The 19,354-nt window shown below is 42.6% G+C and overlaps 1 protein-coding gene across 9 annotated transcripts in view; it reads right to left on the bottom strand.

The window, feature by feature from the left end:
• Positions 1–2,717: 2,717 nt before the first annotated feature.
• The window catches only part of CD44 (CD44 molecule (Indian blood group)), an 86,861-nt gene continuing 70,224 nt past the window's right edge, over positions 2,718–19,354 (bottom strand). For 6 of the 9 annotated variants that reach the window (XM_059931385.1, XM_059931376.1, XM_059931377.1 and 3 more), the window contains 5 exons: positions 18,740–18,946; positions 15,691–15,756; positions 11,241–11,312; positions 8,987–9,065; positions 2,718–3,061 (listed from right to left, as the gene is read on the bottom strand). In XM_059931385.1, the coding sequence (XP_059787368.1) occupies positions 2,857–3,061; positions 8,987–9,065; positions 11,241–11,312; positions 15,691–15,756; positions 18,740–18,946 (629 nt within the window). In that variant the 3' untranslated portion in view covers positions 2,718–2,856. The remainder of the gene's footprint in view (positions 3,062–8,986; positions 9,066–11,240; positions 11,313–15,690; positions 15,757–18,739; positions 18,947–19,354) is intronic. The other 3 variants (XM_059931382.1, XM_059931383.1, XM_059931384.1) reach the window with 1 other exon arrangement.

Genomic DNA, 19,354 nt, shown 5'->3' with positions numbered 1-19,354 from the left:
TACTTATGACACAAAGGTGAACATTATTCTTAAGTACATTTTGCTCTCCTGGAGAAGTTGGAGGTTCCTTTCTCCTATTCCTCTGCAGTACCAGCATTGAATGAACGTAGGCTATGAAATTTATTCTAGGTGTCATGGTCTCAATGTAAAACTTTTGGGGAGGTTCTGCTAGAGAAATCTATTCTGCCAGGCTAGAATCTGCAAAATATGGATATGAAGTTGTCTTTTGCCCCATCTTATTTTTCAGCTGGTGCTAATTTAAAGGAAGCCTTCAGGAGACACAAAAGATTTACAGTTCTAGGAAAAATTACACCTTAAGCCCTCAGGTTTGCAAAGCTCTCAGCTTTGCTCTCTTAAGCTTTGCAAAATAATAAAATGCTGGCCCCTTTCTTTTACAAACAAGGCTCAGTTTAATGACCTAGCCCAGGCCACCTGGCAAGTCACGGGCAGGAATGACGTGTAGTGAACTTGTGCTTCTGGAGTTATGCCCTTATTTCAAGTGGCAGAGAATATATCCTATTCCATGAGCACAGGCAATATTGCAGGGGTATTGCATCCAAGGATGAATGCTTTAGACCTCCCCTTTTCCTATCTTAAGAACACAGGGGTATATCCAAGTGAGGGATGACAACAATAATAAAAGGAAAGATCATATTTAATTCCAAAATTAAGTAGAAAACAATCTCCTATTTCAGCCTAGTTGATGGGAATGTCTAGAAGGGGTGGAAAACCATCCCTAGCTGTGAGACTTATATGACTATCCAGGACCCCAGAGAGAATCTGGGGGGACAGGTAGAGCCTGGTCTGGCCCGCCTGAACTTTGATCCTGTTGTGATTTGTTGCATTTAGGTTAAAGAGCCTGCATGAGCCTGTTTGGGTATGCGGCAGACCCAGGACAGCTCTTGGAAAGCGGGGGTACTTGGACGCTAGTGGCAGTAACAGCAGCATGGCTTGATGTCCATTTTCTTTTCATTCAACTTGAAAATAAAAAGAACACCAGGCAGCTGAATATGGAGCTGATCGAGGACGTCCACAAAAGAGAAAGGAAATTTTCAAAGACCACGATGCAGAGGGTGTTATGAGCGGGGGGAGGGGGGTGGTTATGAGGGTGGGGAGGGGAGAGCAGAGGTTGAGAATGAGCAGAAAGCCGGCATCTCTCCTTTAAATACATCCTTCAGAATCAGTTCTTGGTGTAAGCCCAGCCCTGATCTATGTGGGACCTCTTTCATTTCTTCCTTCTTCTTCATATTTGGGTGGAGAAACACTGCCAGTTAAGCATATCAATTTAGAAAACAGATTACTTTTTAATGGGTCCCATTTTATAGGAACGCTTACTTTACAGATTCAATTTCTTCTATTACAAGTAGCCTTTGCAAGTTCCAGGACCAACGGAGCCTCCTCAATTTATAAGTAAAGACCACAGAGGACTTGCCAAGCAAGGGATAAAGCCATTACTCTCTTATTTGGCCATAAAGCTGCTTATCTGGTGATAAGATTCCAATGGTGGGAAGTCCTGTAACCTTTTGAGGGATTCTCCAGGCACTCAACTTAACCCTGAGTAGCAACTGCATTGGGGACAGACTTGGCTTGGGAAAATATAAGCAAATACAGCCATAAAAATCCTCCAACAGGATCTGCACTGTTCCCTACCCCACTTTCCCAACCTGCATCGATCAGTTGGCTACTGTCTAGGCTTGTTGATTTCCACTGGTTTCTCCTTTTATTGCAAAAGGTCAGAAGGCACTTCCATATTGTTTTTGGACATCATGAACAGGGTCAGCGTCTAGGACATGGGACATCACAAGTGGTCGGTCATGCAAATTTGATGTGACTTTTTACAGCCTTTCAGGGGAGAGACTAGGTAGCCGTTAATACGTCAGAGCAGCTGAAGCTCCTCCTCTCACAATTCTGCTTCTAAGACAGGACAGAATGCCTTCAGAGCCTCAGAAATAAAACAAAGCTATCTCCCTTGATCCTCTGTGAGATTTGGGTGAGTAAGCCTGACTGGGGGCTTACTCAGATGAAAAGCTGCAAGGAGGACCTTCTCATGTCTCCCTGTTGAGCTGTCGGGGCCCAGACTTTGCTGGTTAAGAAACTGAAGGATCACAGCACAAAGGGTTAAAGTGGAAGAAGTACAGATGTTTATTATGAATTAGCGTAAACCCTTTTATGCCTCTGACAAAGTAACAACAACAAAATAATCATTCTGATCAAAGGACCTCCAGGGTTTCATATTTCAAAAACACAGATAAATAGCTTACTACAGATAAATAGCTTCACCGTTTGGGTATTTTCCAGAAGCATCTGAGAATTTTCCAGGGGGTCTGTAGAAGGGGATGTGTAACCAGTACACCCCCTTCCCCTACCCCACTGGAAAGAAGTGTCCAGGGATTGGGCTGCTGGAAAGGCAATATGGACCTATTCAAATTTCCTCCCAGGGACCAATCCCTCTTAGCCTTGGGGGATGTCCTTAGCAGGTGGCTGTTCCCTGGTGGGTGGGGTGGAGGGAAGGTTGAGGGTCAGGAAGATGGATGTGTGGCTTTTGCTAGAAGCCGTCCATAGCACACCCCAGGCGGGGGTGAAAGGCTTCTAGGTGGGAACTGGAACAGTCAAATTCTTGCCGATTATTAACTGGGCCCTCATTTCAGAAAGCAATGCTGTTTTTATAAATTGGAACTGACTTTAAGAAACAAAACACACACAAAAAAAAAACCCCAAAAAGGAATAGAAAATTTTATGCTGAAAAAAGATCCGCAATGAAACAATCAGTAGCACATCGCATCTGTGAAGTGTCCCAGCTCCCTGTAAAGATTATGTCTCTGACAATGGTTTCTTTCCAAGGTCATGGAGTAGGTGTTACACCCCAATCTTCATGTCCACATTCTGCAGGTTCCGCCTCTCATCTGCGGTCATAAACTGGTCTGGGGTCCCTGACGGCTCCTTGTTCACCAAATGCACCATCTCCTGAGACTTGCTAGTTTCTCCGTTGAGCCCGCTGGGCTTTCTCTCCTCCACAGTGCCATTGCCATTGTTGATCACCAGCTTTTTCTTCTGCCCACACCTAATAATTTAAAAAATCACATGAGAAATGGGTGCAATGACCCAATTATCATCATCACTGTCACTGCCACCATCACTACAGTTGATGACAATCTGAGTATGTTTCATCCTACTGACTCTTAACAAGCGGCACTTCTCAAAGCGAGGTCCTTGAACCAGCAGCAAAAGCATCACCTGTAAATTTGTTACAAATGCAAATTCTCAGCCCCACCCCAGACATACTGAATCAGAAAACTGGAGGAGAGGGGCCCAGGGTCTGTGGTTTAGCAAACCCTCAAGGGCTTTCTGATGTGCACTTGAGTTTGAGAATCAGTGGTCACAGCTCTGGGAAGCCAGTACAATTATTATCCCATTATCACAGCCAAAGAAATCTTGGGGCTCAGAAAATTCCATAACTTGCTCCAGGTTATTCAACAAATACTAAAAGAATTGGGATTCAAATCCTGGTGTGTCTGACTCCCAAGTTCTAACTCTCCTTCCACCATACTACGGAAGGGAAATGTTTGCCTCTTTTAAACTCCAGCCGTTTCTGCAGGCTCAGATAAACCATCAACGGAACGACTGTAAATCATTCTGATCTGCGTATTCAAGGAAGTCCCATTTCTTCCTCTCCTGGTCAACACGTTGTGGGCCTTGTCAGGGTTATTACTGCAAGCCGAGAAGAATGAGACAACTCTTTTCTAGAAGTATAAGGCCATATTGATTTTTCTCTTAACATTGGTTAACTGCCGTATAACCCTGGATATAGGAGGTTTAACTACCTCCTAGGCAAGTTGTTCACTATTACTTTAAGATTTCTCGTAACATTATTTAAGATTCAAATGCAGAAGGTCTTCTATGGAAGAGCATGACCTTGGCCTTGTTGCTGGGTCAGAGCATTGCTTTATCATACCCAGCCTGACGCAATGCTTCCTCTTTCCTGTAACATAATCACTGCCACACATCTAGAAGTCAGATGCTGCTCAAACAAAAGCAGAGGTGCAGACCCTCACAACTACATCTGGAGTGGGGAGGAGGGGAAATGGGCTAGCATTTATTGGACACCTCCTGAATGCCAGGCACTTTGCATGTAATTTCATGTAATCCTTACAATAATCTCACAAAGCAGCTGTTATTCCCATTATACAGCAGTGGAAACTGAGGTTCAGGGAGGTTTAGAAACTAGCTTGAGGGACAGAGTCAATATTCAAATCTAGGCTTTTATGACCAAAAGCCTGGGCTCTGCCACACTCTATTCATGCTACTAACCATCTGGAGATTTGGAAACAGTATGAAGTCGTAATTGTTCACTTTGCCACTGGATATTTGGAGTTGTACAGACAAAGCTTCTATTATTAATGATCATGGGCCATTCCCTCTGGGACTGCCAAGGCCATAAACTTTAATCCCTTGTTTGGGGAAGTAGACATTATACCTCCTGAATAGGAGGGTGATCCTGTCTCCTCTGGCATGACGCTTGATGAGGGGTCGGGGGAAGAAGGATGCTTGACTTGTGACAGTCTGTGGGGCTGGGCATATGGATGCAGTCCACATAGACAAGAGCAGGGGCTTGGAAGGCCTGGTTTGGGGACCTTAACGCTGTGTGACCTGGGGCAACTCACTTCACTTCTCTGAACCTCAGCTTTCTTATCTGTAACACCAGGCTGTTAAGAGTACCAGCGTCAAAGAATTGTGAAAATCCCTTGAAACAGAGGCTGGCACTGGATACGTAAGTCTACCACTGTTTTATTTGTTGCTCTTCTGAACAACGTGGGGTGAGGAAACCGAGGCCTTGGATAAGCACTTAGAACAGTATCTGGAACACAGTAAATGTTCAAGAAGCACTTGCTGTCATTGTTAATATAACCAGAGCCATATGAAATGTGTTTGGTTTGTTTCTTCTGGCTACCTCCACCCACCTTGTTATATTTACTCTGAAGATGATGGAAAAGGCCAAAGGTGGACGCTGCTTATGTTTTTTCAGATTGCCAGGGGGCATCTCATATGTTCTTTGTTTTTGATAGTTTTTTGTTTAAATTCAATTTTATTTAGTGTAGTTGATTTATACAATGTTCTGTTAATTTCTGCTGTACAGCAAAGTGATTCAGTTATACATACATATATACATATACATTCTTTTTCATATTCTTGTCCATTGTGGTTTATCACAGGATATTAAATACAATTTCCTATGCTATGGAGTAGGACCTTGTTGTTTATCCATTCTATATATACTAGTTTGCATCAGATGTTTTTTGGAGAACAGGTGTCTTATTAAAGTAAATCCCATTCACCTACCTAATGTGTACTTGAGAAGTTGGATGAAATATTGCAGGGAAGTGATTTATACTCATAAAAAATGTTTGTGCAAGGGGGTGAAGTGGGGAGTCATGTTATTACCCTAAACGAAGCTGATTTTGAAAGTGGGTAACATTCAATGTGCAGGGCTTAGGAATATTGGGCTTGGGTTTGGTCCTGACCCCATTTCCCTTTGGATTCATGGTCTCTGTTTTTTGTCTGAGTTCTTTCAGGAGGGCAGGGTGATGCTCATAAATAACTCAGCCCAATATTTGGTGCTCCGGGCCTTTCATAAGCACTTTTAAAAAGCAAGTTCTAATTTTTTTCATTCTTATTAGTTATAGGAATGTTAAAAGAAACATTAGAGCTGAGGGTACTTCAGAGGTGATCCAGCTAACCTCTTTTCTGAGTCCAAGAAGTCGAGCATATCACCCGAAGCTACCCCGCTAGTTATGGCAGGAACTACACCGGATCTGCAACTTTATGACTTTATGACTCTAAAGGTCAGAGATTTTTACTGAACTGCCTCTTGCCTGTATCTCCTTTCCCCTTCAATCTCAGGCATTAGCTGAGGATGCAGTGACGACACGATGTAGAAGATGCCAGACCGAAGCCTGGCCAGGAGCGGGTGGGGTTTAGAACCAGGTAACGTATCTTTAGGGCATGGGGGAATTTATCCTGAAAGACTTGGGTGGGTGGGGAGTAACTTAACAACTGACCTTCTGTCTCTTCTACCTGACAGTCCTTAAAGATATTTAGAGATTTACTCTGCATTGTGTTGGAGCTTTGCCATTCCATCCAGTAGCCACCAGCCAGATGTGTCTATTTAAATTTAAGCTAATTCAAATGAAATAAAATTTAAAATTCACTTCTTAAGTCGAACTAGCCACATTATGAGTGCTCAGTCGCCACAAGTGATTAGTGGTTGTGTATTAGCACAAATGTGGAATGCTTTTGTCATCACAGAAAGTTATACTGGACACCTCTGCTGTAGAGGGCAGAAGGAGACTGGGTGAGCAGAGATTACAGTGAGCTACACTGCTACAGCTTTAAGATGACGGAACTCACCCATCACTTCCTCATGGAAGCCCATGTTTAACTCTCCCACCTCCACTTCAGCAATTAATGCTTTTCCACTATTATCTTTTAACTGTAGTTCACATAACAGGGCCTGGCCCAGAGAATGTTCTCAGTAAACATTAGCTGACTCAAATTCAACAGGCCAATAGTGTCACGAAAGCTCAAGATTCTTGCAGAGAAGGGATGGTACCCTTTTCGTTTTAATGTCTTCCTCGTCTCTGCAGTGTTGACTGTCGTAGCCACCCCTCAAAAGAGGTTTGCTGAATAAATGAATGGCTGCTGTAGGCCTCTTATCTTCAACCAAACTTTCTTTGATGAAAATAGGATTCTGTATCCCTCTATAATGCAGCGCGCAAAGCAGAAAGGCCTCAGCCTTTTAAGAGGATTAGAAATGGGCTGGCGGCTTTAGAAACACACTGCACATTCAGGGGCCTGTGCAGCTGTTAACCACCCTTTAGCTACGTGGCAAATCTGTTTTTGATTATCAAATCAGGACATAGTAATTTACAGCATCCAAGCAGCTACTTTCCCTGTGAGACACTTGCTGTGCCAGATCCTGTGTGTCCCTGTTTGCCTGTTGCCAGGGTGACCACTGGTCTTGGGAGGAGGGGGAGGAAAGCAAGGGGGCCCATTTTTGCTGCAGACATGATGAGAAGCGACACAGGAGCTAACCAGCTACACCCTAGGGACTCAAGCTGCTCTGGGGACAACGGAGATGCTTCTCCAAGTTCTCCCCAACTCCGAGAGCATCTGAGGCCAGCGTTTCCATGGTGACATGCACAAAGCTTATGGACTGTATATGTGAGCAGAAGTGGTGCATTCTAGGGCCTGGAACAAAAGGATTGATTTCTGACAATAGGAAATTCATATTTAATTGAGCAAAAGTCATCTAGGAGAAAACACAGAAGCCGAGGGAAAGTATAAAGACTCTTTGTAAGGGCTCCCTCAAATCGCATTATTTAAATTCAACTAAAAAAAAAAAAAAAGCTCTTTCCATTTAGTCATGGGAGACTTCTAGGAGGTCTTTCAGATTTATTTTCCTAGTTTTTGTTCCTTATACAATTGGCTATCATGACTAATTTCTTTTTTTATTATGCCCTCAAAGGTACAGATAGCAACACAGCTATTCGACTTTAAAAGCACTTTCTTTAACTTGTACCAGCGTAAAACGACATTATTTGGTTTCCTCCGATAAGTAGAGATACTGCATGGGCTGTAACACGACAATGAAATGAGCTGTTTCTTGCTTTCCAAAAGCCAACAGGAAAGATTCTAGAATCTTCTCCAGGTCTTTCCCCAAATGGAGGGGCATTTTCTGGCCTGTATGTAAGTATATAAAATTCTTTTGCCTTATAAGAAGAAACCTCCAGGAATGTTTACCAAAGGTTAAATGTTCCTCTGCATTTGCTTGGAGAAAAATCGTGGCTCTTTAGAGCATCTTGAACAGGAAATTTAGAATTTCACTTCTGGAATACCCCTGTGAAAGCTCATTTCCTCTGATGCTAGAATTACTGTTCTCCTTCACTTCATTTTAGGTAGCATTATTTCTAGAGCCTGGTCACAGCTCAATCAGGTATATGCATTGTGTACATTCCAAAACAATAGGCCTTGGTTGAGGTAGGAGAGAGGGGACGTTTGACAGTATGAAAACAGCCCACATGCCAGTTCTAGGGAGCTGTCGTTTTTCAGACTTCCCTAAGGAAAGTTTTTTATTGTCTCATACACCTCAGTCTCAGGGAACTCTACCTAGGCCGTAACCTGAATCCTTTCAATGACAGCTTCCAGAAAGCAGAAAATACTGTCATTCCAAAAAAAAAAAAAACCCAGCAAATAAAAACACAAACCCAATGCCTGCTTTAGGTAAGGGTTCTAGAAGTTTCTAGGGGCCTCAGACAGGCTAAAGGGCCAACCCCTGAATCTCTATATAGCGTTTTTGTGCACTATGAATTCACAATAAATATGTGTTTAATGAATCAATGAATGAGTATATCTTTTATGTCTTCCTGGTGAGATATTGCACAACTTTCATCACATAGAGTCTCCATGGGCTTAACCCCCCCAAAATTAAGAACCACAAAAAAGTCAACCACTATTTAAAAGCAGAAGTCCAAATAATCACAGTCTCCTTTATCTAAGGAGTATGCCAGAGCAGAGCTTCTTAAACTGTACTGTCCACATGAATCCCTTAGGTCTTATCAAAACACAGACTCTGATACAGGAGGTCTGGGGTAGGGCCTGAGATGCTGCCTTTCTAACAAGCTTCCAGGGCGTGGAGGCTGCTGGTCCCAGGGGTACACTCTGAGCAGCAAGGACATATCACCTAAGGCTTCTTATTTTTAGATTAAAGTATGGTTGACTTACAATATTCTATTAGTCCCAGGTATACAACATAGTAATTCGATATTTTTATAGATTGTACTCCATATCAAGTTAATATAAAATATTGGCTATATTCCCAGTGTTGTACAGTATATCCTTGTAGCTTATCTGTTTTATACTTAGTAGTTATACAGCCCAAGTTTAAATGATGCCCTTTCAAAGTTGAAGGCCCGGAGGAGCATCCCCTTACCTTCTCCTACTGTTGACAGCGATGCAAACTGCAAGAATCAAAGCCAGGGCCAGGAGAGATGCCAAGATGATCAGCCATTCTGGTGGGAAGCAAAAGATATCCATGAACTTGGGAAATAAGCTTGTGAAAACAGAAATGCACTTTATAAATTGACCTGGTCCAAAAAAGAATTACAGTCAGCTCTATACATGGGTCCAACCAAAGGTCCAGTCAATAGCCAGATAATACTGGAAGAACCATTTTACTATAGGTCTTTGCCCAACAGGACTCTTGTTTTCATCTCTTATCATCAGTCAAGATTTCCAAGTCCTCCCAAGAAAAACACGTTTCCAAAAATGTGTAGAATGACCTGTGGAAACTTGTAGATGCCTTTGGTGCAATGTTACTAAATAAATTAAAGGAACATCCCTTAAAAGGAACATTCCTTTCCTATATGAGAGCATTCACCTTACATTTTATTAAGGAACAAAAATGGAGGCCACTAGAGGGTGGGAAAAAGGACATTCCTGTGTGTGTAGGGCAGGGTCATTTGGCAAAACTTGTCAAAATCCTTCAAGATATACAGCCTTTGATCCAACATTAACACTTCTAGGAATATATAGGACCTCAGACTTAGCTATAAAGATGTTTATTACTGTGCTATTTGTGATAGTAAAGTTGGAAACAACCTACTATCCAACAGTTAGGGACTGGTTAAACAAATTAGGGAACATCCATTGTATTGTGTACTAAGATACAGGGGAAGAGTTTTTAATGACATTGGAAAGCTGTAGCCAACCAGTTGGGAATGTAGTTTACTAAACAGTGTGTATAATTACATGTTTGTATAGAAATTAGATTGAAAAATAACAGAAAGGACATACGTGAAAATGGTAACCATGGTATTTCTGGATGGTGAGGTAGATAATAAGGGATTTATATTTTTACCCTTTTGTTTAGCTGTATTTTCAAAAATGTCTCCAAAAATTAATGTATCACTTGTAGACCAATAAAATGCTATTTATATGTTTTAAAACCAAGCTTTAGTAGGATTAAAATATGACTTGACAACTTGCAAGTCAATTGCAAAGTGGGCCGTATATCCACGCAATGAACTAAAGCTTAAGGAACAAGAAAAATGGGAAGCCATTCACTGGCCATTCTTCTTTGGGAAGCTTGATTCTCCCCTGATTTCCTGCTCAGTACTGCCTCTGTCTGACCTCTCCCTGGTTAGGTGAGTTTGGGGAAGGAGGTAGAGTTAGGAGGTGGGGAGGCTGACAGGACGTTACCATTTCTGTTCTTTTCCCAGGTTTCTAGCCATGAGATGTTCCATATTCACTCTCACTAGAGCTGGGGAAAATCTTGCTGCCTGATTATAGCAAATTGCATCCCACCCACCCACCCCCTCAGGCCGCTCCCCCTCTCCACGTGCTCTGCTCAGGTAAGCCGAGGTAAGGGGACGCGGGCCATACCACGTTCTTCCCTCTCCCCAAGGGAGGTTCAGTCTGGAGACCTCTGAAGTTAAAAGAGTAATTTACAACCCTAGGAAAAACTTTCCTTTATTGTAAAAGAGAGTTAAAAGTTAAAAGAGTAATTTACAACCCTAGGAAAAACCTTCCTTTATTGTAATCCCCCTTTACAGATGCCCAGTTTTGAGCCCAAGTCAAATAAAGAATTTGCCTCAAATGCCTTAAATCCTGATGCTCAAGGGAGCCAGTGGCCCAGCCTTCTCACTGCACATCACACATTCTGAAACTTTCTTCTGTCTGGATCAGTAAAGACTGTCCCTCGAGAAAAAGTAGTTTTTCTTTTAGTTTTTATGCCAGAAGAATATTCTCACTCCGCCTAACATGACCCTTGTATCTCCCCATTGTCTGCAATGCAAGGGGAAATTTACACGCTTCTCCCCAAACCCGGAAGTAAAGAGATGACTGGGATAGGAAGGGTCAGGGGATGACAACGAGCCCCTGGGGTGATCACTCATTTGGGAAGGAAGCTGTAGTAACTAACATGGCGCTTCTTTGGGACAGACCAGGGACAGGTCTAAATATGAGCTCAGTCAATCTATGGGACCGAGGAAAAAAGGAATGTTCCATCCTTTCCCACCAAGAGGCTGTAGTGCTCTCATTCACCCTTTAGCTTGAAAAGAGGAGCCATCAGGTTCAAGGTTAGACATGTAGGAGAATACGCCTTCCAGCTGGTCTCTGCTTCCTTTCTGGGACATTCAGAGAGACCCGCTTTTAGCGTTATTTTTCCTTCACAGCTCAAAACTCACCTGGAATTTGAGGTTTCCGCATAGGACCTGAGGTTGTGTTTATCCCACGTTCCTGACTCCCACTTGAGTGCCCTAAAGAGAAAAACAACATCTCTCAACCAAAGTTTGGCACGCATCACCACAAGTTCCTTACAGAGTAGCACATAAGGCCAATCTCTATGTGCTGCATCACTGTAAAGCTATTTATAGATTCAAGCCACAGACATTTATAATGTGTTGCATGAAAAAACACTTCCCCAGAAAAACTCGATTTGATTAAGGTTTGGAAATGTTATTTTTCTACAAGAGCATGAGAATTCTCAGCAGCAGTACTATGCAGTGTTTAAGAGGCTGTAAAGCAGGACAGCCTTGGATTCAAGCCCTACCTCTGTCTCTTGCCAGCAACATCTGCTGGGTCAAGTCATCCCTCTCTAGGTCTCAGTTTTCTCACTCATAAAATGGGGTAATAGTAGAATCCACTTCATCATTTTACAGAGGTTTAAAGAAGTGCACAAGAATGGTAATTGTGTGCGGTTACTGTAACAGGGAAGAACCTCTGTTTCTATTACAAGTCAGTCACTAAAGGGATGTTACCTATAAGCTTAAATTATACATAGTGGCCCATTTCTGGGAACCCTGCCTCCCAGGGAATGAGCATTATGGTAAAATATCTTTGTTTCACTCATAGGAAACACTCTGATCAGCCTCACCTGTGAAGGACTGCAGGAAGGAAGAAACTAACACATCCCCTCCGGAGGCTGACTGGAAACCAGGAAAAGTTTGACTTTATTCCCTCCTCTTTTAGGATAAAAGAAGCCTGAATTCTAACTCAGGCAAGGTCGTTCTTTGGGACACCAGTCCGTCTTCTCGGTCTGCGGGCTTTCTGAATAAAGTCACTATTCCTGGCCCCAACACCTCACCTCTTCATTAATTGGCCTGTCACGCAGGGGGCAGTACGAGCTTGCACACAGTAGCATTACAATTTTCTGTTTTTAATTTAGGATCTTGCTACCCTGGACCAGCAACATCACGTGGGAGCTTGCCGGGAATACAGAGTCTTAGGCCTCATCCCAAACCTCAGAATCCTCATTTTAACAAGATCCCTCGGGGATTCAAATGCTCCAGGTTGTCGAAAACAAATCTAGGGCTTCCCTGGTGGCGCAGTGGTTGAGAATCTGCCTGCCAATGCAGGGGACACGGGTTCAAGCCCTGGTCTGGGAAGATCCCACATGCCGCGGAGCAGCTGGGCCCGTGAGCCACAACTGCTGAGCCTGCGCGTCTGGAGCCTGTGCTCCGCAACGGGAGAGGCCGCGACAGTGAGAGGCCCGCGCACCGCAATGAAGAGTGGCCCCCGCTCGTCGCAACTAGAGAAAGCCCTCGCACAGAAAGGAAGACCCAACACAGCACCCCCCAAAAAAAATAAATAAATAAAAATTTTAAAAAAATGTTATAAAAAAAAAGAAAACAAATCTAAAAACCACGTCCAATATCTTCAATAGGTATAAATATAGGTATTAAAAAATAAGGATTTGGGGTGGGAGGGGCGATAGCCCCTTCTGTCTGTGAAAAATCACCCTAAGGAGAGTGCCTGTTAATATATTCCCGAAACATGCACTGCTTAGAAGACAACATTTTCTACTGCTACAAAACCAAATAAGGAGACAAATAAAGGATCTCAAACTGGAAGGAACAGGAAGTATCACAAGATAAAGAATCCACAAGTCAGAACGGGAGGTTCATCAAAATGAGGGAGGAATTATGTTTTAAAAGAAACTTCTAAGACATCTTGTGAAGGACACTCACCCAAATGAAAGTTTTGGTTTGTGTGTGTGTGTGTGTGTGTGTGTGTGTGTGTGTGTGTGTGTGTTGTGCTTCCTCCACTGCTTCAAAGCGAAATGTGAAAAATTCCCACTAAAATCAACTCTTTTTCCCTACCCAGTAGGACCCCACTGCAGAATCCTGAAGGCTTCCAAGGGAAGAAAAAATCCAAGGAAGTCTGTTTGGTTAATCAATGAATGGAGATGGCCAGGCCTTAAATGGTCTTTTCTCAGAGGGTCAAACTGTAGACTGTGCAAAGGGGACTCTGAAATTTTGATGGCTGTGGTTATTTTGGGTAGAATGGCTCCTGTTTATGCAATTTGATGTTCTTGTTAAACTCAAAATGGAGCAAAACAAAGTCTACCAGACATCTGGCTGTTTCAGCAGGCCATTTTGACAGTGGCCTTTTACTTTACAAACCTCAGAAGGAGTCCAAGGGGCTTCCTCTAGCTGCCTCCCAGAGGCCTTGGTCATTATTGGCAGGTGTTTGCCTGTACAGGTCATGGGATACTGGCCATCTAAACTAGAGCTCCTTGCCTTGAAAACCACCTAAGAGGCACAGCCACTCTCGCTGGTCTTTCTCTGACTCATAGCAGCCTTTGATATTTGAATGGGAGGCCACTAATGGATCATAATCTCTATTTTGATTTTCAAAAAAGTGCTCCCAGCAAGGAAAGATCTGGGTGTGTGTACAACCAGATGAAACCTCCCCTTTGAACAATACACACCTGCACAGGAGGCAAACAAAAGAGACTGCTCCCGCCCACCTGATTCTCACTTCAAGCGAGAGCCGAAGAAGATGGGAGAAGATGCACAAGACACAGCAGGCCGCCTGGCCTGGTGCCCTAGAGGCCTGCAAATCTAGCCCGGGTAGGGCTGGCTGGGGAAGTTCTGCAAAGAGGGATGCTTGACAGTGCAGCTCGGATGTGAGATCCCATCTAAGACATATGCACAGAGATCATTCAACTGGCTCTGACTGTGAGGAAAAAGTCTAAGACAGTGCTTCTCAAACTTCAATATACATACAAACCACCTAGTGGGAGGGGTGGGGTAGGCCTAGTTAAACTGCAGCTCTCGATTCAGCTGGTCTGGGATGACTGGGGAGTCTGCATCTCCAGCCGGCTCTTAGGTGATGTCCCTGCTGGTCCAGGGACCACACTTGGAGTGGCTGGGGTCTCTTGATTTTAAAGAGCACTTCCTTTTAGTCAGAGATCCGTATCATTTCCAAAACACTTTCAAATTCCTGATACCACGCGCTCTTCACAAGAACTCTAGGAGGTAACGGAGGCCAGTGCTCTGATCTCCTTTTTACCAATAAATTGAAGCTGGGAAAGGCTAACTGCCCCACCCAAGGCCCCCAGAGAGCTTGGGACTTCTGTCTTTATTTTAGGAGCATTTCTACTAGGCCCTTACATCCCTGTGCTCTTACAGTATAGGTTATTACTGAAGCCACCATGTAAATATCCATCTTCATATTTGCTGTAAGTGTGTGAATCTTCAAACCTGGAAGTAACCCGACTCCCACTTGGGCAGGAAGGGGAGGACAATAGTTCATATGGCTTACCTGGTTTGCATGGGGTCACCTGGACCGGTGACTCTCAGGGAGACCACAGTGAGACGGCACTGGCAGAACCTTTCAGTAGCCCCAGCGTCAGTGGTCTCAAGTCAACCTGCCTTATGGTCTACTTTTGCTGCCTGGAGTAACGTTTCTAGGGGTGTGATCGTTACAGTAATTAACGGCAGTAATGATGGTCATGACAGGGTACTTTCTCCAGATCCTGCTTCTAGAGGCAATACAAGACCTCTGGGCTTGAAACCTGGCTCCACCACTCAGCTCACTAGTCATGTTAACTCAGCCAGGTTGCTTAGCCTCTCTGAGCCTCAGTTTCCTCATCTGTAATATTGAGATAATAATAGTACTGACATAATTAAACGAGTTAATAATAGATGAAACATATGAAATCACTGATATTTGACTGTTGACCTACAGAAATGGCAGTTTCATATGGTCCAACCTAATACATGTAAAGTGTTTAGAACAATGCCACCAGCACACAGTAAATTCTCAATAAAGGCTAGCTATTATGCCATGTTCGGGGAGGGGAGGTTATGCTAAATGCTTTACAAGTATACATCATTTAGTCTTTAAAACAATGCCCTGTGACAATTATTATTATCCCAATTTTATTGGTTAGGAAATTGAGTCTCAGATCCTTTAAACAAGGTCTCTCGTTAGCATGTGGAGGAGTTGGAATCAAACCCAGGCCATTCTTTCTCCAAAGCCCATGTTCTTAATCGCTTTGGTGTAATGCAATGTTAAACTGGGTGCCTGCTTGAATTCTTCCTGATCCTTTCATATGGAAGAACTTTCTTGAAAGCAGTAGTTCTCAAAGTGGAGTCCCTGTCCCAGCAGAATCAGCATCACCAGAGAACTTATTAGAAATACAAATGCTTGGGCTCCACCCCAGACCTACCGAATCAGAAACTTTAAGGATAAGGCCCAGCGATGTAGTTTGATCAGCCCTCCCCATGACTGTGATGCATGCAAAGAACGTATGAGAACCACTCTTCAGGAGACACTGACTCATACTTCATTAATAATCAGCAGGTTCAACGACAATAACAATAAATGACTAAAGCAGCTCAAACTCACCAGCTGATTCGGATCCTTGAGTTGTATAGGACCTCCCGCTGGGGTCACGGGATAAGTCTTGGTCTTCTGTAAGGAGCAATAAAGGGAGGTTCAGTACTTTGTGCTCAGTTACACTGCCATCTGCTTTTCCCCACGTGTGCATTTTCACACAGCCCATCACAACGTTTAGCCTTTTAAAGGGAGCCAAAAACAATGACAAAGGAGCTTTGAATGGGTCCACGATATGAAATATTGTTCATTGCTTCATCTACTGATGAGTGGTCTAGAGCTCTAATCAAAATTTTAAAAACTGGGACAGCACAGACCTGCAAGGATGACCATAGGAAGTGTGGCTTTAGTAAAAATCCCCAAACTGTAACACTCTACCAAAAATATTATGAGGTCTTGGCGAGTGTGAGGTGGGGAATTGATACTGTGTCTTTGAAATAAGGACTATATGCTTTGGATTATGACAAACGTGATCACTGCGAATGCGTGTACTCTGTGACTTAGGGCATGAGACATTTAAAGAGATTTCTCTGAGGCAGGAAATAGAAAAAGGTTTGGTGTGCAACAAAGGATCTTGGGGTTGAATCATGTAAGAATTTAAAGAGAAAAGTCAACTGCTTATTTAGAGAAAAAGAGTCTGAAAATAAGTGAAAAAGAAATGGGGAGGTGATAACTAACTCGTGACTAAGGCGTGCCTGGTTATTAGACTATGTTCCAAATAATATTTCCCCAAAATTAAATCTGTATTTTTAACACCAAGAGTTACTATAATCCCATCTTCTCAAACATCCATCACCGAAAGGCTTTAGATTGAGGCAAGTTTATGAATTGCTAAAATCTGGATCCACAGGTCAAATCTTGGGTTCAGCATATGGAAACTCTCGATCTTCTCCCTCCTCCCCACACATTTTCCAAAACTGTAATGGAATCTTAAAGCAAAACAACACAGGACAATAGTTCATAAAATGGTTATGGTCACCCATTATGAAAGGTTCTTAAAAGGAATACACAGTAATCTGATCTTCACCATGTCCTTATTTAGACAAGGCAGACATAGGTGACCTGTAATCTATTATGTAACTGTACGGGGGAGATAGATTACTTTGTTCCTTGGCTGATGGTTAGAAAAACTGAAAACAGCATTTGCTGAAATGCTGAACACCAATACCCCCAATACCACCACCACCATCACCATTATCACCACCACCATCACCACCACCACAATTCCAGATGTTTTCATTCTTAACATCAAACAAAAAGATGGAGAAAAAAATGTATGGGAGGAAATGAGCCTTATCTGAGTGTTCTGGAAGAAAACCAAGGGTGATAGATCATTTAATCCATGGAGAACCATGGAAAATCTGTCTGTACCACCACAGAATGTAGAAGGAATCAGGGTATGTAAATATCAATTTTGTAGAAAGTATTTTATTTACTAACAAATAGACTATGTAATCCTTCAAGGCTACTGTAACTATTAAAATTGCCATTTAAAATTTAAATTCATTTGGCTGCATAAAGGGCTCTATTTTGCCAAAAGAAACCAGGCAGCGCTCTAAGATTCATTTCTCCAGAAGAATACTGACACTGCTGCTAGGAATTTTTAATAACTGAGGGCAGACCTGTGCTGAATAAAGAACCAATGGATGTAAGGGCTTTTGTCTTGCCAATACTGTCGAGGTTAGTATATTTTTAAAAAATTTATTTATTTTTGGCTGCATTGGGTCCTCATTGCTGTGAGTGGGCTTTCTCTAGTTGCTGCGAGTGGGGGCTACTCTTCATTGCGGTACGCGGGCTTCTCATTGTGGTGGCTTCTCTTGTTGCAGAGCACGGGCTCTGGGCATGCGGGCTTCAGTAGTTGTGGCTCACCAGCTCTAGAGCGCAGGCTCAGTAGTTGTGGCACACGGGCTTAGTTGCTCCGTGGCATGTGGGATCTTCCCGGACCAGGGCTCGAACCCGTGTCCCCTGCATTGGCAGGCAGATTCTTAACCACTGCGCCACCAGGGAAGCCCGAGGTTAGTAATTTTTAAAACTGTTTTCCTTGAAGCCCTGGGATGGGCAGACCAAGCATGTGGGCTGTAGGTTAGAGGCCAAGTACGTGGCATTCTCATTCTGGGTTTTCTGTCCCACATCAAGTCACAGTATCACAGCTGTTATCTGTTTTACACATTGGGTTCTCATAAGATTTATTCTTCTTTTGAGAGGGAGGGGGATGGGAAAAGACATATGCTATTATATATATATACGCACACATATGCTACCATATATATATATGTTTAAAATCATGAATCTTTAAGATCCCTTAATGGTTGAATGGTAAGAACATTTGAACAGTTGGCACCAGGAAGAGAGAGTTCAATTTTAGTTTCTTAGCCAGTGTATTTTGCAGTTCCCTTTTCTTCAATGTTAGTTTCTTAATGCAAACAGAGAAACAAAAGTGGAAGCAGGGAGGATTGCTAGTTCCATGTGTAACTTAATTGAATAAGTCATCTTCAGTCATCTCTTTGCCATCACAACAAGAGAAAGGGCGCCTACTCATTAATAGTAGATTGAATCATATAGTTTTAAGTGTACAACATAGTTAGAAGAGGTTATCCATAAGCCCTTCACCAAAAGTAAAATTCACCAATCCATCACCAATAAAAGAGAATTTCAGAGCAAAGAGATTAGTATATGGAAATTATTCACAAGTTGGGTAAAACCTTACTACATAGGCAGCATATATTAGTTGAATCAAATGAAATTGATACTTGACTACTTTTACTTACAAAAATATCCACTTCATATGGTTCAACTAAATATATCACAAGATCAGGAAGAAGACAAAGAAAGAAATTCTGCCGTAACAACCAAGTCACAAAATATAAATGGAAATTTCACAGGCAAATGAAAACATTATCTAAAATAAATCTATTGCGCTAGAATGATGATCTGTGTGAAAGCCATTCCCATGTTACGAATCAGTCTAATCACAGCCTACACAGAAGAAATCCCCTATATGAAAGGATGTGTTGTTTCTCCCTATAGAGAAAGCAAAGCAGATAACAAATGGCCAAATTACCTGGTAAAGAAAGATCAACATTAGAAGTAGATTCTCCAACAATAGTAACTTCAGTAACTTCAGGGGACCCAGTCTTAGCAGGGGTCACTGGGATGAGGGTTCTGTATTCATTTGTGTCTGGAGAATAAGGAGTATAACCTTCCACTGAAGGAGTTGAGTCTTCAGGAAGATTTCCACCTCTTCTGCCACCTCTGCCATCATTCCTATCTGTGTGGAGGTGGAATCAATGGTAAACCCACATCTGTAAGACCACCACCAATTGTGTGCTTGTCTTCTGAACGTGAAATTGCTGCAAAAGCTTTCCACTTGTTATTTGTGAACATGGAGCAAACGACAGTGTGGTGTGTTACACTATTGAACAGAACCAATATTTTGCAATCAATACCGCCTGGACATCATTCAACGGAAGAGATTTCGGTAATCCTAATATCTAGAAGAGATATCTGTTGCATCATCTACCTGGTTTGTTAAAATAAGGTTTATGCCACTAGAACTGTTACCTTGAAGTCAACTTGGGTACTAGATAATCTTGAGCTCTTACTCAATTGGACCCACCTTTGATGAAGTGGAAGAAACAAGCTATTGAGCTGAAAGGTAAAATTACGCTCCCTGTGA

The sequence above is a fragment of the Balaenoptera ricei genome, chromosome 8 (genome assembly GCF_028023285.1).
Source record: "Balaenoptera ricei isolate mBalRic1 chromosome 8, mBalRic1.hap2, whole genome shotgun sequence".
NCBI lineage: Eukaryota > Metazoa > Chordata > Mammalia > Artiodactyla > Balaenopteridae > Balaenoptera > Balaenoptera ricei.
The sequence above is the reverse complement of the archived record's forward strand: the minus strand, read 5'-3'. Positions and strand labels throughout refer to the sequence as shown.